We start from the raw sequence: 25,958 nt of genomic DNA on the forward strand, positions 1-25,958 counted from the left end.
TATACAGGATTCCCATCCCCAGCCCTGTCCCCGCACATGGCACACACAGCGCGTTCTCCTCCTCCAATCAGCGAACACCACAGCACGATTTCCTCCATGCTCTCTTTGGCAACCTGTAAACACGTGATCCCTTAGCCGCCGTTCTATTGGCTGACAAGATTTCCCGCCCCTTCCGTACGGCCGCCACTCCTAAACTGACGGGACGCTGTCACGCCCAGCTCCGTTTCTAGCTGTAGTCCCCGCCCGGGCATCTGACGTCACCTGACAACGGCCAATAAGCAGCTGCCACACTCCGGCTCCAGGTCCGGCAGAGGGTACTTCCGGCAGATTCTTGTGTCCCTCCTCTCCCCGGCTTCCCTTCTAGTCCAGGTCAGGCAGTGCAGCCGAGAGCTCCGGTCTCCTCTCTCCGGTACTGACAATGACGCGATCCCTCCTCGGCGCCCTCTTCCTGCTGGGTGTAGCCTTCCACGCCGCCTGGGCCTCCGATGTCATAGACCTGACCGACGACGACTTCGAGGCCAGTGTGCGGGAATACAACATCATCCTGGTGGAGTTCTTCGCTCCCTGGTAAGAGGGGGGAGGGGAAGTGCAGGCTGAGAGATCCCTTCTATAATACTTCCCTGTGATTGGCGGACACTGTGCTGAGGATCGCCCTGCTATGGTGGATGGGCTCTGCACCGCATTGGGTGGGTAATACTGTGTCCGGGCTCACCCTGCATTGTAATGTGGGGTGGGGGTTGGGCTCGCCCTGTATAGCACTGAATGGTTCTTGGCTGATCTCACCTGCATTGCAATGATTGGTCCTCATGTCTGCCTTCCTCCCTCTATATCTCTGGTTGCACTCTGATCATGCAATCAGCTTTAGATCTGCTGAAACATAATGGGAATCTACCTAAACTATCCAATCAGACAGGCCCTTCTTCCTCTACATACTGGTTGGTGCAATCAGATTGCAGTGTGTGTGATGAGTATTACATAGCGGGCCGGTCCTCTTCCTGGTGATGGTGGGTCCTCGGTGTGCGGGGGATGAGCCCAGACACAAGACCCGGCATGTCTGATAATAGTCGGTATACACCCAGCGGAGGCCTCCCTGTCTAGGAGTGTATGTGTTGGGTAGTAGACGGTCTCCGGGGGAGGGGATTGGAGGCTGAGCAGTGGAGGTCAGGCTGGGCTCACCTGAGATCTGACATCTCGGTATAGGTATCCCATAGAGGAGAGGACTAGGGGGGTTATAATAAGGCCCAACCAGGAACAGATCTGCAGTAGGATGGGCAGGAGCGGAATAATTAGGGGTCATATGGGGGCAAAGGCTGTCTGGAGGAAACTAAAGGAATGGTTTTCTTTATCTGTAGTAGGTAAAGGTACTAATACACGAGACAATCTGATTGTACAATCTCCCGAGAAGTGACCATACACTATACAGTCTTGCCTTGATGGGTTAGATTGTATAGTGTGCGGTCACTTTTAGGGAGATTGTACAATTGGTGTATATACAATCACCTTAAAGCTGAGTTTCACCCATTTTGAAAGTCAGCAGCTAGAAAAAGTGCAGCTGATGACTCTCAATAATCGGACACTTACCTGTCCAGCGATGCCGGTGTACGAAGCCCCGCTCTTCTCCCCGCTTCTTTTCCATGGCGCTGGCATTCCAACTGTGGGCGCCCGGCTGTGGCATCACTATGCATGTGTGAGCCACGCTGTGAACGGCCGGGCAATCTTCTGGGACCTGTGATGTGTCCCAGAAGATTGCAGGAAGGGGGGCGAGGTGATCTTCCTTCCAGTGCCAGGGGAGGAAGTGAGAACCGGGTGCCTGTAAAAACTGGGTAACCACCCCCCCCCCCCCCCCAAAAAAAAAGATGTGGCATGTCAGGGGGTCACCAGCACTTAAAGCGGAAGTTCCATTTTTGGGTGGAACTCCACTTTAAAGTTGATCGCACAATATGCAATCTGTCCAATCTTCTGTAAGATGACCCATACAGTATACAATCTGTCACCTTAAAGGAGTTTGTACAGAGAACAATCGATGTGTTAGTGTATGGTTAACTGTAAGATAGTACAATGATTGTATAGTGTATGTGAAACCTCTTTAAGACCCCTTTCACACTGAGGCGTTTTTGCGTTTAAAAATGGCATCTGAAAAGCGCCCCTCAAGCCTCCCCGGTGTGAAAGCCCGAGTGATCTCACACTGGGGCGGTGCACTTCTGGGACGGGAAAACGTCCTGCAAGCCACATCTTTGGGGCGCTGTGTACACCAATCCTCCTCCACTCCCACCCATTGAAATGAATGGGCGCCGCTTTGAAAGCAGCGCTAAGTGTGTGCTTTTAACCTTTTCTGGGTGGTTCAAAGCGCCCCACTAGTGGCACGTTTCCTTTAAGACCACCATGCATTATACAATCTGATCAACTTTAAGAAGTTTGAAAAGTTTCTACAGAGACTGTTTAATCAGATTGTATAGTGTATGGTCACCCATAAGAAGATTGTACAATCCAAGTAAGTGACCACACAATATACAAATCTCTGTACAATCATTTTTAAGGTGGCTGCACAGTATACAGATTGTCTCACCATTCAGGAGATTGTATATTGTGTGGTCTCCTTGATGGCGATTGGACAATCAGAGTGTGAGTGTATGTACAAGTTCCTTAAAAGGGAAGGACACAATATACAATCATCTTTAAGGTGGTCACACAGTATATGGATTGTCACCATTCAGGAGATTGTACAGAGATTGTATATTGTGTGGTCACCTTTTTAGGGAGCTTGTACAATCTGATTAGAGTATGTGCAATCTCTGTACAATCTCCTGAATGGTGACAATCCATATACAGTGTGACCACCTTTAAAGATGATTGTATATTGTGTTGTCACCTTTTTAATATATAACAGATGATCTGGTTGCCCTCTCCATAGATCTAGAATCTCGTGTATTTAATAATCTCTGTTCTGTGTTCAGATGAGATCAGTAATTGTAAGAAATCTCCCCTTGATAGTATAATGTATGTCTACCGGGAACAGGTGTGGTGGTTCCATCGTTTTTGTTTCTTTTCTCCTGTAGTATTTGTAGAAGGAAAGGAAGGGGGTTTCCTCTGTAGAACTTTCTGTTTGGTATCGGAGGTTTGTTTCACTTTCTCCCGAGAGTCTGTCAGATCTTTAGGGGGGGTGATGGGATTTGTAGTCCTGATGAGCCCGACTCTCCATTCTGTACAATGAGCAATCCCCTGCAGAGGACTACCCTTCCCAGCATGCTTCACTCCACTCTGCTCTGTCTTGATCGTTATGGGTGTGGCCTTGCTGTGGTGTCTGCTTTTGGTTGGTTGTCAGGATCTTGGTGGCCTCTTTCTATTGGCTTGGAATGTGGCCCAGCTTGTTGGCTCTCTCCTCCCCCCTCCAGAATATGTAGTGAGCTGTGATCTGAGCTGTCCTATTGGAATGTATGGAGACTTCTCTATCAATCTACTTTAAATACAATTGATCTGTCTAGAACGTTCCAGTAATAAAAGTGATCATACAATCACATTGATCTGACTCTCTAAACTTCTCATTGTGGTTCACGTCTTTGTGAGGTTTTTATATTGTGTGTCTAAGAGGACGATCTCTGCAGGCAGGAGTTCCCCATAATGTAATTGTAGCCCATATAGAGATCTATAGGCTCCCCACACACTGCAATCTGATTGTACAATCTCCTTTACATCTATTAGCAAGTATGTAGAAGAGCCTCCCTGATTTGTTATAAACTGATTATACAGGTTAGTTGGGACCTCCTATTGGTTTTGGTAGAGCTGTTTGTACAAAGCTTGTATGATCCTATTATAGCTTGGTTTCCCCACACACGTTACAATCTGATTGTACAATCTGTATTAGACGCCAACAACTTTGTAGTGCAAGGGCCTGCCTGATTGGGGAAGAAATTATTGGTTAGTTTAGATGCTGATAGTTTTGTTGGGTCTAAAGTTGCTTGTACAAGAATTGATTGGTAAGATTGTACAGTTTATGGGGCCACTATACACGTTACAATCTCCTTTAGCTCTACCAAAAACTCTAACTGCAACTCTGTGGCAATATGGTTGTATAGGTTTGTCCTCATACATAGTTTTGGTGGATGTAAAAGCTGAAGGCTTATTGCCTTCATGCATTCTATGTATGAAGCTCATTCCTCATTGGCTGAGACAGCAACAGTAGCCACTGGCTCCTGTCCTACAGTGAGCTGATAAGAGTAGGGGGCGGAGCCAAGCCACACTTTGTGTCAATAGACAAAGCAGCGGCTCAGGATCTAGTCTGTCCAGGTGCCCCATAGAAAGCTGCTTGCATGGGGGTAGGAGGGAGGGGCCAGGAGCACTGGCTGGGGACCTGAGAAGAGGATCAGGGCTGTTCTGTGCAAAACAATTACACAGAGCAGGTAAGTATAACGTGTTTAAAAAAATAAAAAAAACTTCTAATAGCAATTCAAGCGAATTTTGTCCAGGTATTGTGCAGTCACATTGTTGTGTGTATGGTCTAGAGCTGCACAATTGGCTAAAAATCGTGATCTCGATTCACCCCCCTGACTATTTCGCCTGCAGAGTTTTCCGATTCTTTCATATAACAAGTGAGAGACTTATCTGCTCACTCATCTGTTGAAAGAAAGCATCTGGGCAGTCTGCCAAGTCTTTAACTTGAAACATTGTAACTAAGCTTCCTTCTTAGATCAAAGGATAAACTTCTGTGTAAATAATCTGGGCAGTCTGCCAAGTTTTCAACAGGTATTGCAGGAAGTTTAACCAGTTAAAGTCTAAAATCTTTTTCTGACACTTGAGTTAAAATTAATATTTTTTTGCTAGAAAATTACTTGGAACCCCCAAACATTATATATATTTTAGCAGAGACCTTGAGGAATAAAATGGCAATTGCTGCAATATTTTATGTCACACTGCATTTACCCAGCAGTCTTTCAAATGCAGTTTTTTGGGAAAAAATACACTTCAATGAATAAAAAAAAAAAGAAACCGTAAAGTTAGCCCTTTTTTTTTTTTTTTTGTTTGTTTTTGTTTTAATGTGAAAGATGTTATGCCGTGAGAATCGTGATCTATCTTCTAAGCAAAAAATATTGTGATTCTCATTTTAGCCAGAATCGTGCAGCTCTAGTACGGTCATCCTTAAAGTGGTTGTAAAGGCAGAAGGTTTGATCTTCATGCATTAGGATAAATACCTGTGTGCAGCAGCTCCCTGAGCCCCATCTCTCCGGTGATGTCCACGAGTGCCTCAGACATCCGGGACTTTCTTTTCTGTTTGGCTGAGACACAGCAGCGGCGCCATTGGCTCCCACTGCTGTCCATCAAGCTCAGCCAATCAGGAGAGGGGTGGGGCCCGAACCACAGCTCAGTTTCTGACTGGAAACACGGAGCTGCAGCTCGGGTGCCCCCATAGCAAGCTGCTTGCTGTGGGGGGCACTTGGCAGGAGGGAGGAGCCAGGAGCTCCAGCCAGGAACCCAAGAAGAGGAGGATCCGGGCTGCTCTATACAAAACCACTGCATAGAGCAGGTAAGTACAACAGGTTTGTTATTTTAATAGAAAGACTAGTACTTTAAGGTCACAATACACACTACAATATGGTTGTCCCACCTTCTTTAGAGCTACCATCAACTATGTAATACAGGTGCCTGCCTGATTATTGCTTAGCTGTGTCCTCGTTTTACATGGCGTTGGTAAATCCTTTATGGAGTTTTTAGAGATTGCAGTGTGTATGGCCATGCATGAATTGGCTGACTTTAAGCCTGTGTGTACAGCTCCCTGCCTGACAGAAGCCGGCCTCCGAACCAATGCTGGGAAACAGCATGCCAACGCTGATCAGTGTGCCCTGGGGAGGAGGTTGCTGTACTAACATTGCTTGTGTTCATATGGCAATCTTAGTCTTTATTTTCATTCAGCCCGCTGGGTTGAACAAAAAACTTAGATTGTGCAATCTGCTTTAGATCTGCCATAAACTATTTTTTGTGCAATTTATAAAATATAGTTTTATGATCAGCCTAAAGCCTGAGGCTTTAGGCTGATCATAAAACGATATTCTCTAATTGCACAAAATAGTTTATGGCAGATCTAAAGCAGATTGTACAGGTTAGGTTTGGCTTTAGAGACGATTGTACAATCTCCTTTAGATCTATAAACTGTAGTACAGGGGCCTGTCTGATTTGATGCAAATTACAGTGGAACCTCAGATTACCAGTAACGTGGTTTCCGAGTGTTTTGCATTACAAGATATTTACTTTTTTTTTTTTTTTAAGCGGACTTTGTGAGCGTTGTCTCGCAAGACAAGCAGGATTGAAGCCTCTGGGGGTGTGCAGTACTGCATGTAGCCAGACGCTCTGTTCCCGAGTGTCTCCACCCCTCTGACCACATGCGGTACTGCATAGAAAAGCAGTGGCTGTGGAACGGATTATCTGACTTTCTATTTCCTATGGGAAAACTCGCTTTGATATAGGAGTGCTTTGGATTACAAGCATTCTTCTGGAACGCTTTATGCTCGTAATTCAAGGTATTACTGTAAATGGGTTTGTTTAGGTCGGTTCTGGCACAGATCTGAAAGAAATCGCCAAGACTGTGATAAGAGTGCACATGGTTCTTGTATTTTCGATGGTTGTTGATCAGCTTTTAAAATGGCGAACATAGTATGAAAGTGTTACTAAACCCACAACAGTAAAATCAGTCTGTATATGCAGTAAAGCATGGGTGTCCAACCTGTGTCCCTCCAGCTGTTGCAAAACTACAAGTCCCATGATGCCTCTGCCTTTGGGAGCCATGCTTGCAATGGTTGGCCTTGCAATGCCTCATGGGACTTGGTTCTACAACAGCTGGGGGGGGTGCAGGTTGGACACCCATGCAGTAAAGCATGCGTGTTGTGCTCACTGTGAACCTAAGGGGTTAATCCTCTGCACAGAGGCTAGGGGACAAGCTGGACATGCTCAGTTTGGTATGTATTGCTAGAGGGTTTTTTTTTGTGTTTTTTTTTGTGCATTTGATCAGAACAGGGCCAATCATCACTGTCCAGACAGGGGGTCAGGGGTCCTGCAGCCTCATAGGACAATCAGGAGAGAATGAAAACTCCTACAAGCTTTAACCAGACACTGATAGAAGTCACAAGACTGCTATATACTGCTGAGAAAAGAGATTTGGCAGTTTATATTTACTAAAATAATTGCATTTCCATGTACTGTGGGAGACCAGATATAGTGAATGCAGGGTCCTGGGTTTAGTAACACTTTAAAGTGTTTTAACCTAAAAAAAAAAAGAGAAAAATAATGTTCCCTTTAACCTCTCACCCTCCAGCTGCTGCAGAACTACAGGCCCTGTCATGCTTCAGCCTTTTCAGTCATGCTTGTAACTGTCAGCCTTACAATGCATCATGGGACTTGTAGTTCTGCAACAGCTGAAGGGCCACAGGTTGAGCACCCATGCCTTAAAGTATGTTATACAGCAAAATGCTTGTGCTGTGTAATTTGGCCCCTTCTATCACCTAAAAGAAACCTGACTGATCCTGTCTGGCTATACCCCCCCCCCCTGTAAATTAACCACAGTATATCATGGCTGCTGAGCCCTGACACCATGGTCGATTTATGTGCCTCCATCATTCACAGCACTGCTCTCTTCTCTCCCCTCTCCCCCCTCCCTGCCTGTCTTCTCCTGTGTCAGTGCCCTCCCCTCCTGCTGCTGAAGTTTCATTTAATGTTTTATCCTATGTGCCCCTGTGTCTGTTTTATTAAAACAAGCCGTTCTTTACCATAGCTCAGAGCGCTGCTCACATGACCCGCTTCCCCTCTCCTCCCCTCCTGATTGATGTCATCGGGGAATCCTCAGCCACACCCACTGCATCTGTCAGATGGGGAGAGGAGAGAGCTGGTCGGTCACATGAGTGGCACCCTGAGTTCTGGTAAAGAGGCTTTTTTTAAATAAAACCGACACAGGGGCACATAGGATTATTCAACAGATGGGATAAATTGGCTTAACCTCTGAGGTGACGGGTCCAATATCTGACTGAATTTAGAAAGCTATTTTATTTTACATTTTAGCCCAGCATCATCATAGAGGTAATTCTCAGGCTGTAGAAGGCAGAGAATTCACCTTGGATTGTCCTGACATTGGATGGGATCTTCTCCCTGTGGGTTGGGGCTCAATCACACCAACATCCGCACTGATCACACAGCCGTGGTGTGCGCTGGGAGGAAGCGGTGCGATGCACCAATCGCGGCATGTCCGTTTAATGGCATTGTGACACTTCAGTAAAGTTCCAAAAAGTAAATTCTATTCCTGCCGCAGCACTGCGATCTTGTAATTTGCGTCTCAACCCACAGCATAGGGAAAGACTGCATGCAGTATTTTTTCAGTGTTCATCGCTGCAATGCAGTGGTGGGAACTGACAATGTAAGAAACAAGGCAAATGACTTTGCATTGGGCCTGAGCAAGATTGTCCAGCACAGCCTGAGTCAGATTGGTGTGGATGAACCTTTAGACCCCCCCCCCATTCGCATATTGCTAAGTTGAAAAGAATGTTCCCACTCGCATGCATGTCATGCATCGGGGAGCCCATTAACTTGATTGGACTGCCCTATGTGCGTTTTGCTGCGACAAAGCAGCTCAGAGCCCGAGTTTTGGCTGAGGCCGGCGTGATTTATTTTCTTTATGTGCATTTTAGCACGATACTTGTGGGACAAATGCTGTAAAATCGCACTGCATTTGGCGTGCCATCAGGATGAATGGCAGCCAAATGTGCCTTGTGTGATTTGGATTTGTGGGCAGGTTCTGTCTGCGATGCCTTCATGACCCAAGTGTGAATGGGGCCTTAAAGTGAGCCTGGCATCAGATCTTTTTTTTCAAATGAAGTTTAACCACCTCCGCTTCAGAAGGTTTTACCCCCTTTCTAATCCGGCCATTTTTTTGCTTTTTAGCACTGCACTACTTTAAGTGACACTTGTGCGGTCATGCAACACTATCCAAAAGTAAAAACATTTTCACACAAATAAAGCTTTCCTTTTTATATTTGATCACTATGGTTTTTTTTTTTTTTTATTTCCCATAAACAAAAAACAAACTATTTTTTACTTTCTGCTATAAAAGTATCCAATAAAAATCTCAAATTTCTTAAATTTAGACCAAAATGTATTCTGCTACATCTTTGGTAAAAATGGTCCAATTATATATTGATTGGTTTGCATGAATGTTATAGCGTCTCCAAACTATGGGATATATATTGGATTTTTTTTTTATACTTAAAGGGGTTGTAAACCCTCGTGGTTGTTTTTCATCTTAATTCATCTTTTTCATCTTAATGCATCCTGTGCATTAAGGTGAAAAAACTTCTAGTGACCACCCCCCCCCCCGTTTTACTCACCTGAGCCCTGGAATTTTCCCATGGCAGAGATGTGCTCTTCCTCTGCCCGGGGTTCTCCACTCTTAAATGGATGGATTGATAGCAGTGCAGCCATTGGCTCCCACTGCTGTCAATCAAATCCAATGACGCCAGGGCCTACATTTGGCGTCCATAGAACATGCTGGACTGCGCCAGCAAGGTAACCCTCAATACCTGCCCCCCAACCCCCCGGCTTCTCCTAGGGGGTTATACGGTGCAGGGAGGAGCTGCCGGGGAGCCCAGAAGTCGAGGATCGGGGCCACTCTGTGAAAAAACGAAGTGCACAGTGGAGGTAAGTATGACATGTATGTTTTTATAAAAAAGTAGCTTTTACAATCGCTTTAATGGCTGTGATCATTGACTTACAATGGGACTGTGATAGTGCGGTGGGCAATCTGACACTAAGGGGGAATTGACTAACTGCCATTGACATCACCAGTGACACTAATAGTGATCAGTGCTAATACTATACTAATGACACTGACTGGGAAGGGGTTAACATCTAGGGTCAAGGGGTTAAATGTGTGCTGATTGTTACTAAAGATCTTTGTTTCTTCCTCTGTATAGAGCTCTGTGTTCATTGTCAACACAGAGCTCTGCGCTGTGATTGGACACTGCTGATCAGCAGGCCTCGGCTGTGAATCATTGACAGGGACCTGTACAGACTCCTGTTTTTTGTTCTGTGATTTTGTTTTTTGCTTCAATGATAAAAGCACAGTGGGGTTTCTTAATGGATGCTGCTATGCATTGATATGTGAGGAATTGGTGCTCTTTACAAAACAAATGTATTTATCAACCATTGTAATGCATATTGGGTATTTTCTCACCTGGCAATGGACATTATCCAGCTCTTGTTTTGATTTGCTATGAGTAATGCATGTCCTTGTTCTCCTGTGTTTCAGGTGTGGTCACTGTAAGAAGCTTGCTCCGGAGTATGAAGTTGCTGCCACAAAACTGAAGGGAACAGTTGCACTGGCGAAGGTATGATCATACCGATTTTAGACTTGGGATGTTGGGGCAGGAGTAGGCAAACTTTTCAGAGGTGGAGATCAACCTGGACAATATGAAAGGGATCAGATCATCAGGGGCTTTTTTTTTTTTTTTTTTTTTTTTTTTTTCTTTTTTACCACTGCCCGCCCTATCACAGATTAACATCCGCAATGTGGTTCCGTTATCCTGACTGGACGTCGTATGATGTCCAGCAGGATAAGCTGCTTGTGCGTGCGGCGATCGGTGGTGCTGTGTCGCTCCGACACACCGCATCTCCAATTGTGGTTAAGAGCCTGATGACGTGATCAGTTGAGACTGATAACAGCGGTAACCAGAAGTGCTGGTAAACAGCTTTCCTTGTTTCACGCTGTCAGGGAGACACGATCGGCGGCTCTCCTGTCAGAGGAGGGGTCTGCGCTGATCGGCACATTGATGCTCAGCTCAGCCCAGCCCTATCGGAGGTGCCCACCACATCTGCCCCGTCAGTGCCCGTTGGTGCCTGTCCCCAACAAAATTCTATAACAAACGAAGACTTTTTTGAAGAAAAAAAATTTCGGTCTCTTTTTTTTTTACTTTAGAAAAAAATAAAAAGCTGAAATTTGGCCTGGGCAAGAGGGGGGGAGGGGGGAGTGCCCGGTATTGAAGTGGTTAGGAACTTAACTACCCAGCCCCCAATAAAAAGGACAGCATGGAAAAATGTGGAAAACAAAACATTACTGTAAAAATTTAAACTTGGTTTATCTTAAGAGATAAATGTGTGATTTATTTTTTGTCGGTCTGGCGGTGTAGTGGGTAGCACTCTCGCCTAGCAGTAAAAAGCGTTGCTGGTTCGAATCCCTACCACGACACTACCTGCCTGGAGTTTGCATGTTCTCCCTGTGCCTGCGTGGGTTTCCTCCGGGTACTCCGGTTTCCTCCCACACTCCAAAGACATGTTGGTAGGTTAATTGGATCCTGTCCAAAATTGGCCCTAGTACATGAATGTGAGTTGGGGACCTTGGATTGTGGGCTCCTTGAGGGTAGGGACTGATGTGAGTGTGCGATGTATGTGTGAAGCGCTATGTAAATTGACAGCGTTATATCGGTACCTTAAATAAAATATAATAGGCTTATCTTAATGAGACATAATGTATAGGGACAATTGTAGACACGCACCGACACTCGGGTTGGACTAGATGGACTGGTGTCTTTATTCAACCTTACTATGTAACTATGATGCCACATCTGTCCCCTGCTGGCTCTAACAGCGAGAACCGAGTGATCAAACGCCACCGATCGCTCTGCTCTCACAGCTCCCTGAGCAGAAAGCTGGTGACTCAGTCAATTGCTCTCTGCTCTGCCAACCCAACCCCCTCACTGGAGTACTGGGCTGTGGAGGGGGGCGGTAGCGGGCAAACCGGGCTCTGTGTCTCACTGAGAGGCTGGCCTGGGCATGAAGGGATGAAGGGGGTAAAAATTTCTGCACTCCAGCTTTAGTAAATCCCCCCCCCCCCCCGATTGATACACCTGTGAATTTGGCCTTAATCTATGCACATTCTGTTAGACTTCCCTGGTGATTAATGAAGAAGTTGAATGGAAATGGGGATTGCTAAGCAATCTAGGCTGGCCATACATTATACAGTTTTCTTAAATCTTTCTTTTAATTTGCCAAAACCATATAATATGAGGTCAAACCCAAAACTTTCTATTTGTATGCAATCAGGCAGGCCCTTGCACTACATAGTTGATGGTAAAATCTAATGGAAATTATACAAGAAAATTGTATGTGTGGCCAGCTTTTGTGATGAGGTTTGTCCTTAGGAGTCAGATTGGCCCATCTAATGACAAATTGTAAAACAGTTTTGTGTTGGCAGCTGTAACATTGGCCACGTTTAAAAGTACAGAGAATCCTTTCTATTTCAATTTATTGAGGAACGGGACTTTTGCAAAAGTGGCAAATCCCCCCCCCCCTTTATAAGTAAACCTCTAGTTACCAGGGTTAACGCGCTCCATTCATTTTAGGTTTTATGAATGAGTTGTCCGTTTTTAGCTTTTGTGTGTTTGAGCATTGGTCATAAATGCCAGCCAATGTCTGTTCAGTATTGACCTGCAATATTTACCTACAATTGAATAAATATCAGTCCTTGTTCCTTCATAATTGATTGCTGTGATGGTAAATGTTTGTTATTTTGGTGGAAATAGAAATTAAAGCTAATAAAGATTAATGTAGTACAAAATACAATAACCAATGGAAACCAGTGAGTTTGCGTTTGTTGCTATGGGCTACTATGTGTTAATTTTTTTTTTTTCTGCCTAGCTGAATGAGCACAAATCTGTAAATGTCTAGTGGTCATTTTATAAACACAGGTTTTTTGTTTTTTTTTTTTTTTTTGTTTTTTTTTAATACGTTATCTTTGTTTTAGGTTGACTGTACAGCAAACTCCAACATTTGCAACAAATATGGAGTAAGCGGGTACCCTACTCTTAAAATCTTCAGAGATGGAGAGGAGTCTGGTGCTTATGATGGGCCCCGGAGTGCCGGTAAGGAACTCTAAGTGTATATGCAAAACTTTTTTGTTAGGATAGAGTAATGGAGGGGTTATAACCCCTAAATTTTTTTTTTTTTTTTTTTTTTTTTTTGCTCCCCCCATCTATGTAGGGATTTTTCTTCACTTCCTGTCCCATAGCAAAAACAGGAATTGAGGAAATCCCTGCAAATTAAAGGAATCTCTTGGGGACCCCCAGGTCACCAGAATTTGTGTCCCCCATTGGAAGAATTCCCCTCTATTACTTTTCTGGGGACAACTCAAGATGTGGGATTTTCTTTTTCAATGATGGTAAACAAGACAAATATAGAGGGGGGCATACAGCAATAGAAACTGACAGGGGTTCCAATCCATCTCCACTCTATCCAAAGCTAAAAAAGTGTTGCCTTTTATTTATTTATACTTTTAAGTTTGGTGCAGTGCAATCTCCAGTGGAGCTGTGAAAAGCATCTGATATAAACTTGGGTGACGATATAAAAAATGCCTCCTCCAATTAAACAGTTCACTGTGTATACTGTATTAAGATACGATGGGGATATTTTCATATACTGTATTAAGATACGATGGGGAGAGAGCCCTGCTAGTGAAAGTGAAGAATCTGGAGAGGATACTGAAAGCCTATCTCTGGGGAGAACAAAAAACGTTTGTAGTGGAGCTACCTCTGCACGTCAAGGGTTAAATGCTAGGATTATGGGCTCTGCATTGAACTTAATAGCATAAGGTGTTAGCCTGCTGGAGCATAGAAGTTGTGGGGACTTGCAAATTGGAGGGTCTTGTGATTCTTTCCCCATTCCCCTTGCCCTAAATGGGCATTTCACTCTTGCAGTGCAGGAGAGTCCACTGCATTTTTGTTTTTCTGGAGTCCAGCTTGAAGGAGTGTTGCTACAGACTTTAAAGTGATTCTAAAGTCTCGTGTGTGTGTGTTTAAAAAGTTACCTGTTCTGTGGCTGTGGATTAGCACAGAGCAGCCTCTATGCTCCTCTTTGGTCCCTCTTCACTGCTCCTGTCCAGTGCCCCCCACAGCCAGCAGCTTGCTATGTGGGCACCCGAGCCGAGTCACAACTCCGTGTCCATTCAGACACGGAGCTACGACACGACTCAGCCCCACCCCCTCTCTCCTGATTGGCTGACTGACTTTGACAGCCTTGGGATACAATGGCTAAGACACGATCTGCGCTAATCAGGAGGAGAGTCCCGGACAGCTAAGACACTCGTGAACATCGCTGGAGAGAAATTGGGATCGGGTAAGTAATTGGAGTCTGCTACACAGGTTTTTTTATCTTGATGTATTAGGATAAACCTGCCTTTACAATTAAGTTTTTAGGATGTTTTTCCCAATTTGAAATGGGTGCTTCAGGAAGTTATCTTGGACTGCTAGATTTTAAAATTGTTTGACCATGTTGCACACGAAGGAACTTGGTTGAATGGGGTTTCACATTAAAAGAACTAGAGGAAGCCCAGCTTCTGAATTGTAGTTGGTTACTAAAATTTAGTATTCTATATTTATGCTGTGAAAAGAAAAAAAAAAAAAAAAATCTCTAAAAAAAAAAAAAAAAAAAAAAAAAAAAAGCCATAGTAACAAGAGCTTGATCTACTGGATGCTGATCAGAACTCCTGACCAGTAGGGGTCAGTGCTGGGAATGTACTCCTGAGTCCTGACACACAACGGCAACACACTTGGGACAAGGCCCATTTCTGTGCTGCCATCTATATGCGTATGGCTGATGGGAAGGGTTTAAATCCATTTTACATGCCGATTTAGTACTAATTCTGAGTACGTCTACAAAATATTCCAAATATTAGTAGTATTTTGCAGCAGTTTGCAATAAGTGTTTTTTGTTCCCTTAGATGGGATTGTCAGCACTATGAAGAAGCAATCTGGCCCTGCATCAGTGGCTCTGCGCTCTTTGGATGAGTTTGAGAAATTTGTTTCAGATTCTGATGCCTCAGTGATTGGTGAGTGTAAATCTCTCAGCTCTTTATAAAAAATGTCTTAATGACGACAAGCAGTCTGAGACCAGCGTACAACGTGTCCATTCTGTTGTAGGCTTCTTCCGTGATCTGTACAGTGATCCCCATCAGGAGTTCCTGAAGGCTGCCAACACTCTGAGAGAGAATTACCGGTTTGCTCACACTGATATCGATGAGCTGGTGAATAAATATGACTCAAATGGAGAGTAAGTGCACCCGACTGACTTGCAGAGAATTTATGGAACAGAAGCAGATTTATATAAATCCATTAACCTTTTGATTTTCGTAGGGGTGTCGTTCTGTTCCGTCCACCTCGTCTTGCAAACAAGTTTGAAGATAGCACTGTCTCCCTCCCAGCAGACGAGAAAATTACATCACATAAAATTAAGAAGTTCATCCAGGAGAACATGTAAGTCGTTTTGGTTTTGTAGAAGTGTGTGTGTTTTTGGATACCTCTGTTTGGCAGCTTAGGTTGTCGCCATACTTTTTGCATCCTGCTTGAGATCAGATCCTACCCTTAGAGCTGAAGTGCTGTCAATAGAGAAAATCCACCCTTGCAGTCGGGCCACCACACTGCATGAGTGAAATACTAGTCTAGTGTATTACCCTATTGGCTTCAGCCCTGCTCCAGTCTGGCAAGTCCCTTGGTGTCCCCACATGCAGTGACCTATTAACCCCGCATTGTACACAAGGTGAGCATGCAAACAGGGCCTGAAGCCACTTAGGCCTCATGTACACTGCTAGTGGTAAACGGACGTTTAGGAGCAGTTGGGCATTTTTTTTTCAACTGCTCCTGATCTCTCCTCTCATCTTATCTGTACATGTACACGGAGTCGTTTCTAGGCAGTTGAGTTTAGACTTTTTTGGAACGCAAAAAAGGCATTCGGAAATTGAGTTTACAGGCATTTCAAGCACTAAACGTGGTAACTTGCGTTTTAGCTGCGCTTCGTTTACATGCGTTCATGTTTGGCTATGTGTCAAATCGGACGGTTTAAACGTGGGTTACGATCTGTCAAGTTAAATAGTTTAGTAGAGGTAAAAATGTCCCGTGTACATGAAGACTTAGAGGTGGTAGCAGTGAAGCGATCGCACAAATTGAGTGTGCTACTGGAATGAGGAATAAGTTTAGTAAATGCACCCCTAGATTAGACACGCATTTAACCCATGTAGTGTGGAGGCAATTTTGCCTAATTCCCGGAGCTCAGCTTTATGCAAACTGGACATTTTAAAAATGGCAGTAGCGTTAGCTTGGAGCATTTTTTTACAGCTGAAAAACTCCACTTAAAACCCACTAGTTCTGGGGTTTTTTTTTTTTTTTTTTTTTTTTCAGCCAGAAAACACCCCTGACAAAAACAGCCTAGGAGAACATGCTGGGGAGTTGACTACCTGCAGAATAAAACCTGAAGCCAAAAACAGCCGCTGTAAAAGTCCATTGTGTATGAGGCCTTAAAGTTTACTGTAGAGAATTTTATTTTAGATAGTGTGGTAGGTTAGAGGTTTATTGTTCCCCTGCTGGATAGATCATGGTCACAACGATGAAGTGAGAAGAAACTTGACATCTTTGAAAATATTTTAATAGTTTTCTTTAGTCCATTATATTTAATCTCCTTTGATCAAATTTAACATGAATAGAGAAAAATGAGACCATGTTCCAATCCACCTCCCATCTCCCACCTAGTGCATTGGACCATATTCTACAATGGTGCAGAGTACCTTTTTAAACAGCTGGGATAAGCTATAAAAGATCAGACTCCTTTCCTTGGAAAAATCAGCCTAATGAAATTCCCCATAGGATAGCTCAGAGAAAAAAATGCTCCGGTTTCTAAAAAAAAAAAAGCCTTAAAAAGCTTCCAAAAATAGCTCATCCATCAACTGGCAGATTGGAGAAGAAGTTGCACACAGCTCAAACCGGCTGATACCAGTGATAAAATCATCTAGTCCATGAGGCCGGAGTACGCTCTCTCCTTTTAACACTGACAGCGCTCTGCTCAGCGGTTTTGTATGCTTTTAGAGTAAGTTTGTAATGAAGATCGATAAACGATTGCTTTTAGAAACGGTGCTCTGTTTTTCCTTTGAGGCTTCTGAGAAGGAGTCTGATTATTCATTATAGCTTATTCCGGTTGTTTAAAGGGACTCTGCACTATTGGCCTTTAAAAAAAAATAAAAAAAAAATTCAATGCTGCAGTGTCCACTGGAGGTGGAGTGAAACATTATTCTGCATTTGTCTCCATTCATGTATATTTTGATGATCATCAAAGATTGATTCAATGCATTATAGGAAGCGTTGTGTGCTTTTTTCTTTTCTATCTTCCCTTCATGTTTTGGGTTATTGCAAATGTATTTTATGGTTTTTCTACACACAGCTGGTGGTTTTAAAGGCAGAAGGTTTTTTTTTTATCTGAATGCATTCTAACAAACGCATGCGTAAGCCACAGAGCCTCGTCACGGCACCCTGGTATCTGTGGTCCTAACGCTAAAATATGAGTGTCTCCACAGTGGAGGCACATGCATTCTGATGGATAAATGAGGGCAGGTGGCTGAAGGAGAGCCCACCCCTTCTTAAAGGTGCAGGAGCACACCAGACACCCAGCAAATGGCACAATGGCTGCAAAGGTGTTGGTGCGCTGCTGGACCAATACAATCACCATTTTATGTTCTTGAAGAGAAATGCGTTCTTTTCTGCAGTAAAAACTTGGCAGCGTGCTTGCAATCTCCTGCAGAAAGTAAACTGAGCTGCTCATGCACAGCTCCAGGTTACATTTCTGGCATGGTGCCACTGTGCTGGGACCAAAGACCAGCACCTAAGAAAAAGCCAGGGAGAAGATGGGGTGAGAGACCTCACAGGCGTCAGATCATTGAAATATAGGTAAATTTAGTTCCGCTTTAAAGGCGCCCTTATTGAGGGGACATTGGTCAAGATTTTCTTTCTACTTGAAGTCCAACCTTAGCTCGTTTGGCTGGGCTTCTCCTATGGGTCACAGGAGTGCAATTTTGTTTTGCACTCCTGTGACCCGTTTTCAGTGGGGAGCTGTCTGAAGTCCGCTCACTGCTGATGTCACAAATATCAGTCCAGGCACCGCGTCATCCGACTTGGGAAGTCTGGATCCATCAGGTGCCTGGACTTATGGCAGTCTCGGCGAGCCCCTCCACAGCTCAGTGCTCCAGTGAGCATGGAGGAGCAGAGCAGCTGACAGGCAGCAGCTCTCCGCTCGGGGAGATGAGGCAATGGCAGTGTTCAGTGGCTCGGTTCTCACTGAATAGGCGGTGGGGTACAGATGCATCATCGGTCCGATGCTGCATCCACCTAGGTAAGTGTGAATCCTAAAAAAATAAACCTCTTTTAAAAGGCGCTAGAGGTAGCTGTCGTGTGTTTTGTTTTTTTTTTTTTTTTTGGTTTTTTTTTTTTTTAACTCTATGCCTTGTGTATGGAATGCCAGTTTTAAGAGCAAACTCCCCATTCTAGGAGCCCTGTGCCATTACATATCTCACCTGTTAAGGAAATGGTCATGTCACATTTGTGTAGTCTATATAAATGGGTTTTTTTTCTTTCTATAGATTTGGAATCTGCCCACACATGAATGAAGACAACAGAGAATCAATCCAAGGAAAAGACCTGCTTGTGGCCTACTATGATGTAGACTATGAGAAGAACCCTAAGGGCTCCAACTATTGGAGGAACAGGTGAGCTGCTCTTCGTTTTATAGTGCAGGATGCATCTTCATATCTAAGATACCCAGAGGTGTGAGGTGACATTTACTATAGTTACCTGGATCAGATAATGACAAATGCTCTGTTAAGATGCATATGGCAGGAGCATTTGATTAAAAACCAAATAGAATTGCCATTGCTTCTCCTCCCTCTCTGCTGTGGGTCATAAGGTGTGTGTGTGTGTTTTTTTTTTTTTTTTTTTTTTTTTTTTTTTTTTTTTTTTGGCAAGCCAAGATTGCACATTGGCAGTTTGCCTTTGCCTGCTTATCTGACTGCCTTCTTATCTCAATGGCTGACATTGTGTGCTATCTTTATCAGCTAAGTTTACTGAATACAGCTGCAAGAAGTAGTATTGTAATAGTAATATTGAGATGGTAACATGCACTTTAAAGTCTGTCAAACCAGGAAGATTAAAACGGAGCGCACAATCAGAAAGCAGGGATTTATCTAGGCTTTTTTTTTTTTTTTTTTTTAACTCCAGTTTCCTGCTCTGAAAATGCATTTAAACTGGAATGCTCATAATGTAGCTACATCACCATTTATATGCTGCAGCTCAGTGCTTGTTGAAAATCAGAACATACAGAATTGTCTACGCCATGTTAAAGAACACATTTCTCTTGTGAAAAATTTTACTACAACTAACCTCACGAGGTTCCCTGGTCATAATGTCAACTTATTGGCTTTACTGGTGTTAAAGTGGAAGAACAGCCTAAGGCCATTATTTAAAAATGTTCCATCCACACTCCTACCTATTCTGCCTAATCTGTATTTGTAATCCGATCTGGTTGTGATCCCGCAGTTCCAGCTCCCCTATGTTAGGTAGTGGCTGCTGCAGGGAAGAGAAGGGAGCCCTGACAACACCTGAGCATGAGTGAATGTCAAGGCTCCTGGAATTCCCAGCTGATGTGTGCTCCTGGAGATACATCATGTGACCAGGCTGGAGTGGATTAAAAATGGGTGAGTACCTTTTTTTTTTTTTTTTTTTTTTTTTAATTTTTATTCTTTTTTTTTGGGTAGGAGGGGGTGAGGGAATGTATGCTCAGGCCTTGGACGTTCCTAACGCCTGATGTGTAATAGTTTCTGGTTGACGATGGTGGTAATGAAGCCAGTGTGGTCTTTATAAAAAAAATTTCAGGAGTTCAGCAATGGCTGTAGGCAAATATATTTTAGCCAAAGTGGTTGAAACAAAATTGGGGTGTGGGATTTTCTCTTTACCACCCTGACATTGTTGGGTTGCAAATGTTTCATGCATAATTTTGTGAATAGAAACCTTTGTTTTAAAACACTTGTAAACACAATTCTTGAGATTGTGCTTAGCTGTTAAAGATCCTTCAAGTAAGAGGCTGGTGAGATTTGATGCAACAAGTATCGGTCTTGAGTGGACTGTCGGTAAATTTTTGTGCATCGGAGACCTGGAAAATTCCTGCTTATTTGCCATACTAACTAGTCCTTCTTTCCAGGGTAATGATGATTGCAAAGAAGTTTCTCGATGCCGGACACAAGCTCAACTTTGCCATTGCCAACCGCAAATCCTTTGCACACGAGGTGTCAGAGTTTGGTTTGGATGCCAGTACTGGTGACCTTCCTGTTGTTGGAATCAAAACCGCTAAGGGCGAGAAATATGCCATGCAGGAGGAATTTTCGTAAGTGTCAGTTTTAATGGGCCAAAGATTTCAAAGTGTTATTAAACTATAATGGCAAAACCTTTTTTTTTTTTTTTTTTTTTTTTTTTTTTTTTTTTTGATAAGAGGCATTAGAACACCTGTCAGATTGTATTGCTGACTGTGCTCCTGTTGGGGAGATTCACCCTCTATTTGTCCTGTTCACCATTATTGAAAGTAATAGAAAATACCAAATTTTAGGCTATCCTCCAGAAAAGTAAGAGGGTAAACCTTCCAATGGGGACACTAGTTCTGGTGACCGGGGGGTCACCAAGGAATTCCTTTTAATTTGCAGGGATTTCCTCTTGCTTCCTATTTGGCTCTGGGACAGGGAGTGAAGGTAAATCTTGACAATGTGACAGTTGGCATAAAAAAAAAAAAAAAAATCTGACTGGATGTAATCCTCCCTTGAATTATCCAAAATGGAAAATGTTAAGCCCTGTTCTACTTAAAATAGAATTTTGCTTTGCCCCACATCGGGCAGTTTGGAAATAGAATGGGGTCTATGAGCCAGGCACATGCACACAGTACACCATAGGCATGTCGATCTCTGCTTCATGCACAGCACTGCCACAGTGCAGGCTCAGGGCTGTAAAAATTGGTCTTTCTTGTATACTAATTGTGTGTTAAAGGAGTGGGTGAAGGAGGGGACGGGTGTATATCTAGGCTACAAGGCTGAATGGCATTCTGCGGTGGATTATTGATTGGACAGGAAGTTTGCTATAAGGTTTATTGCATACAAGATGGTATGTCTATCTATCTCCCATTACCTGCAGGCTGCTACAATCTTCCTCTGTTGCCTCCATCGTCCCAAATACTGCCCTGGGTGGTTGTCTTCCGGTGCTGTAAAGGTTAACAGCAGTTGCTGCCACAAGTTGTGCAACCTGCCTGCTTTGTGAATGGAGACGAACATTCAACTGCTCCTCCATTCACCGAAAACGCGTTGTATGAAAGTTGTAATACAAGCAGTATGAATAGAAGGGCAGGGTGAGCAAGTGGTGCAACTTCTCAGCAGTGACTGTTCATTTTCAGTCTAGTCAAATTTCTCCCTCCCCAGATACTACTCATGCACAGATGTGCCAAAGGGCTTTTGGATCCTACCATAGCCCTGTGGTACATCTCTGCATGCACTAAGACTGAGCGGTTCTGGAAATCCCAAACTTCACCATGTTTATGCATGCTCAGAAATTGCTGCCCTTGCACAGATGGCCAGGCAGAGCCCTGTTTCACATCTCCGCATCAGCTAGGGAGCAAAAGGACTTGCGTTCCTCTTCAATAGACTTTTGCTCGCCTAAATATTACATTTTTGGCAAAAATTGGCTATTGACATAAATTTAGTCTAGGGTGTACATACATCATTGTTTCCGTTTTCTGATCTTCTGACCCAAGCTCTTTAATGGTTGCCAGTTCTCAGCTTGATGCTCACTTTCTGTCTTTCCCATTTAAGAGTGTTGCTGGTCAGGCACAAGTATCTGAACTTGACTGGTTATATGCGTGTTCAGTGGACTAATCAAAACAGTGAAGCCATGGGATTGGCATGATGGCCAAGAAACTAGTATTTCTACAAGATTGGGGGGGACCTTTTTTAATAGGACAGGTTATCACCAGCTTGAGATCTACGAGTACACTGCAGTAGACATGCTGATCATACCTTTGGTGTTTTCATGCATTACTGATTCTAACCAGTGTGTAGGAAGCAATGCAGATCAAAACTTTATTTAATTTTTTATTTTTTTTTTCCTTCCATAGTCGTGATGGGAAAGCATTGGATCGCTTCCTTCAGGATTACTTTGATGGCAAGTTGAAGAGATACATGAAGTCTGAGCCAATTCCTGAAAACAATGATGGCCCAGTCAAGGTGAGAGCAACGGTTTGGTATCAAGAAAATACTGGACCGCCCCATGCATGATGGTTAGGAGCCCATTTTATATAGTAACTAGTAACCCTTTTACTGCAGCTGTTGGATCATGTCCAGAACCAGTACCTCCTAAACCTCCCCCCGTCTGTTTCTGCATCAACTTGCCTTTCATGATGCTCATCCAGCCTTTACTGCTTGGTCCAATGTTTTGTCCACAATGTGATCAGAAAGTTTAGTAAGTGTAAAAAATAGTTACACCCGAACATTTTAAACTCCGCCCCCCCAAAAATTTGAGCTCTTCACATGCAGGAGCAAAGATGCACATGTCGATGCGACCTCATCTCTGATATCACTCAATTTTGTGGTAAATATATTTGTGCCCTAAATTTAGAGTTTAAAAAAAAAAGAAAAATTCCTTGGGCGAGTCAAAGCATTTTTTTTTCTTGGTTAATCAGGCTTGTTTTCTCACAAAGGCGCAAAAGTGACAGCAGGGCACCTATGTAACTGTTTTTTTATAAATGTGCAGAAATGCAGAGAAACACTTGGCAAGCTCATTGACCAACCTTCTATTCATGGTTGCTAAAAATGTTCTGTTTGCCATAGACCAGTTCATAGTTTCTTACTCCTATGTTCAGATAATGTGCTTTTGCAGTACAGAAATATCAGGACTCCCCTGGTTCCCCAGGTACCATCTCGATGATTTTATTCTCTAAACGCTATAGACTCCCCTGCAACTGCGTCTTATAAGTAACCGTGGGACAGGGCCTGGTCCTCCGTGGCTAAGTGCTCCTTCAACACAGCTACCCTGGAAGCTGCATACAAAGTTCTCCTACGATGGAACTGGGTCCCGGGCCGGATAGCGAGCTCAAACCCATCCTACAGCGACCGGTGCCTCAGGGGGTGTGGCAAACAAGGGGATGTAGTACATATCTGGTGGTCCTGTCCTCACCTCATAGGGTTCTGGTCCAGGGTGTTTGATCTGCCCTTGCATACTTTTTTTTGAGATTCTTACTGTAGTTTTCTGTTTTTTAAGGTGGTTGTGGCTGAAAACTTTGACGAGCTTGTAAATGATGACAGCAAAGATGTTCTCATTGAGTTCTATGCTCCTTGGTGTGGACACTGCAAGAACCTGGAGCCCAAATACAAGGAACTCGGAGAGAAGGTATGAACACTTCACACTGTACAATTGCTTGTATGTCAGTGGGTGGGGTGGCTGTCATGTATGTCTTCCATGTGGTTGTAGATCACTTTAATAAAACGTTGACACCTTTTTAACAGCTGGCTGGAGATCCAAACATTGTTATTGCCAAGATGGACGCCACAGCCAATGATGTGCCTCCTCACTTTGAAGTCAGAGGGTAAGTACACTAGTGTGCTACTGAGAGAAAGATAAACTCTGAAGATTAACAAAATGTTACCCCAGCTCCACTGCCAATATAGAAGTCCACGAACTGATCAGGTGCTCTAGCCAGGACGTTCAGGCCCCACAAATACAATACTTGAATCAATTGCCAGCCTTTTTGATTCAAGTAAACTCTGAATGCTGTATGAAAATGTGTATCCACTGTCATTGTATAGCAGATTAAGGGGCTCATTCATGCTAGGAAAACCCTGCAGTTGAGCAGTGCTTTTACTGCTCAGCCGTTGCCTCTGCAGCTAATGAAGACAGCAGCCTGTCTTTTGGTAGGTGTACTCGCTGAAAGAGACTCACTCAAGTGAATGGGGCCCACTCTGCAAGCTCCCAGCAACCGCAGCGATCAAGGTGTTAAAGCAGGCGGTGAAGAGGTGATACAATGCTTGCTGAAGAGCAACATGGATCGCTCATCAGAAACCAAAGCTCATGTGAACGAGCACGAAGTCTTCTGGTTTAGATATTATATACCAATAAATCTTTGATTTATTAACATCTAATTTATGTCTAAATTGTTTAAATGACTGCAGGATAGTAAAGCTGTTCTGCCTTGTTTCTTGGTACTTGGCATGCAAAAGCTAATATAATTTACTGGGAAATGCCATATTTTAGCCCTTCATCCTTTCACCATTTCTGAACATGTTTTGTGAGTTTCACATTCCTTGAACTTTACTTTAATTTACTATTATAATGGGTTGATGACAGCCTTTTAAGAGCTGCATTGTCAGAGTAGCTCTCGGCTTTGACAGTACTTGTCAGAATACAAATTTTGCATTTAACAAGAACGGTGTAGTGATTGATTTGGGAGTCAAGAGGTTTCTTTGGCTTTCTTAAACAGGCCATAGACCAGTGGTTCTCAACTCCGGTCCTCAGGACCCACTAACAGGCCAGGTTTGCAAGATAACTGAAATACGTCACAGGTGATATCATTTGCTGCTCAGTGATTGCAGTATTCTAGTCTGCATCTCCCCCAAGGTAATACTTAAAATCTGGCCTGTTGGTGGGTCCTGAGGACTGGAGTTGAGAACCACTGCCATAGACTGTTCTAATCTTGGCCAGTTCAGCTGGGACTGACTGAGATGTAAGGATGTGATTCATGTATGGGTCCAAGTTGATCATTTGATCAACTTGGGTACATCCAGCCTGACTGTTTTTAAAATGCAATTATTGCTTGTGGCTTTTGCCGCTAGCAGTGATCACTGTGATCTCCCACTAGGCATGGCTCCTCCTGGTCCCCCCCCACCCCCAATCCCATCAAAACTGACTGATGGGGAACTTGAGCATCACTACAAGGGTTATAGGCCTGTTGCATTACTTTACCTTACCCTCTGCTCTGGGTAGCCCCGGTGTGGTTCTTCTCCCTTGGGTGCTGTGGGCAGGCCTTCAGCATCACATACAATGTAAGGCTATTGTATGTGGAGTAGGCAGGGTGTGACTGCCCTGGAGCACCTTTTTAGAGAAAGCTTTGAGATGGGGGTGCACCACTGGAGGGTCCTGCTGGAGTGAGGTATTGCACCCTCTATCCCTATGGAGAAAGACATTTAAACTGTACATTGTGAGGTGACCTTAATCCTGCACGTGTCCTTCTGTCTATTTTAAAACCCAACTTCACAGCAGGTCATAGTGTTGGACTTGGGCATGAAGTCAGTTTGCTTTGGCTTGCTTTTCACCAGTGTAATTTGTGTTTTGTTTGTTTTTAGGTTCCCAACAATCTACTTTGCACCAGCTGGAAGCAAGCAGAGTCCAAAGAGATATGAGGTAAGCAGTGTATTTCCCTGTGCCTCCAGGTCATGGAAACTTTAGGCCTTAAAGTGGAAGGTAGTGCTATTCCAGTGACTCAAAGGCCAGCTGCTTTTGTGGTTATCAGGTTGTTTTAACCCCGATTGCATTAAGACTAACCTTGACCTGGAGAAGAGTTGCCCCATATCTTGTAGGTTTATTAGTCCTGCAAAACTGTCTTTTAATTTCTAGACATTAAACTGCTATGTATGTGTTTCAGGGTGGCAGAGAGGTCAGCGACTTCCTTAGCTATCTGAAGAAGGAAGCAACCAATCCTCCAATTGTGACAGAAGATGAAAAACCCAAAAAGAAGAAAAAAGAAGAGTTGTAAATGAGATTATGTCCTCAAATTGGTATTTTTTTTTTCCAGGGTGGGGTTGTCATCCTGACATTACTGGGTTCTACTGGGAAAACAGTGTGGACACTGAAGCGACACTTACCTTCCTGAAGGGAACATGGCAGTTGATTAGAGATTTCTTAGATGCACTGTTGGAAACATCCAAGGACCTTACAATTATTTGTGGCTTGAGGGGGGCACCACTTTTCCATCTAGGTTGGGAGGGATAGGGTTGGGGGGGAGGGGGTTCTACAATTTGATGGTATTGGTTTTCGTTAATTTTTTTTTTATTTTTTGTACATTCGAAACAAATTTGAAAATAAATACCCCCTTACCCTTTG

General features: G+C 43.7%; 1 protein-coding gene across 1 annotated transcript; it reads left to right on the forward strand.

The window, feature by feature from the left end:
• Positions 1 to 280: 280 nt before the first annotated feature.
• PDIA3 (protein disulfide isomerase family A member 3) lies at positions 281 to 25,958 on the forward strand. Its single transcript, XM_073618531.1, has 13 exons — positions 281 to 567; positions 10,280 to 10,358; positions 12,770 to 12,887; positions 14,741 to 14,848; positions 14,940 to 15,069; positions 15,153 to 15,272; positions 18,419 to 18,544; positions 20,032 to 20,214; positions 21,982 to 22,090; positions 23,124 to 23,252; positions 23,369 to 23,448; positions 25,202 to 25,259; positions 25,501 to 25,958. Exons 1-13 carry the CDS (start codon positions 419 to 421, stop codon positions 25,609 to 25,611), a joined length of 1,500 nt encoding a protein of 499 aa, XP_073474632.1. The 5' UTR covers positions 281 to 418; the 3' UTR covers positions 25,612 to 25,958.

Source organism: Aquarana catesbeiana, linkage group LG03 (assembly GCF_042186555.1).
Source record: "Aquarana catesbeiana isolate 2022-GZ linkage group LG03, ASM4218655v1, whole genome shotgun sequence".
Lineage (NCBI taxonomy): Eukaryota > Metazoa > Chordata > Amphibia > Anura > Ranidae > Aquarana > Aquarana catesbeiana.

What these genes read in the sequence shown, in the direction of transcription:
- PDIA3 (XM_073618531.1), top strand. Translation starts at nt 419, where the DNA reads ATGACGCGATCCCTCCTCGGCGCCCTCTTCCTGCTGGGTGTAGCCTTC. An exon ending in TGATGGGCCCCGGAGTGCCG is followed by an intron (nt 12,888 to 14,740) that starts GTAAGGAACTCT and finishes TTGTTCCCTTAG; the next exon opens with ATGGGATTGTCAGCACTATG. An exon ending in TTCTGATGCCTCAGTGATTG is followed by an intron (nt 14,849 to 14,939) that starts GTGAGTGTAAAT and finishes ATTCTGTTGTAG; the next exon opens with GCTTCTTCCGTGATCTGTAC.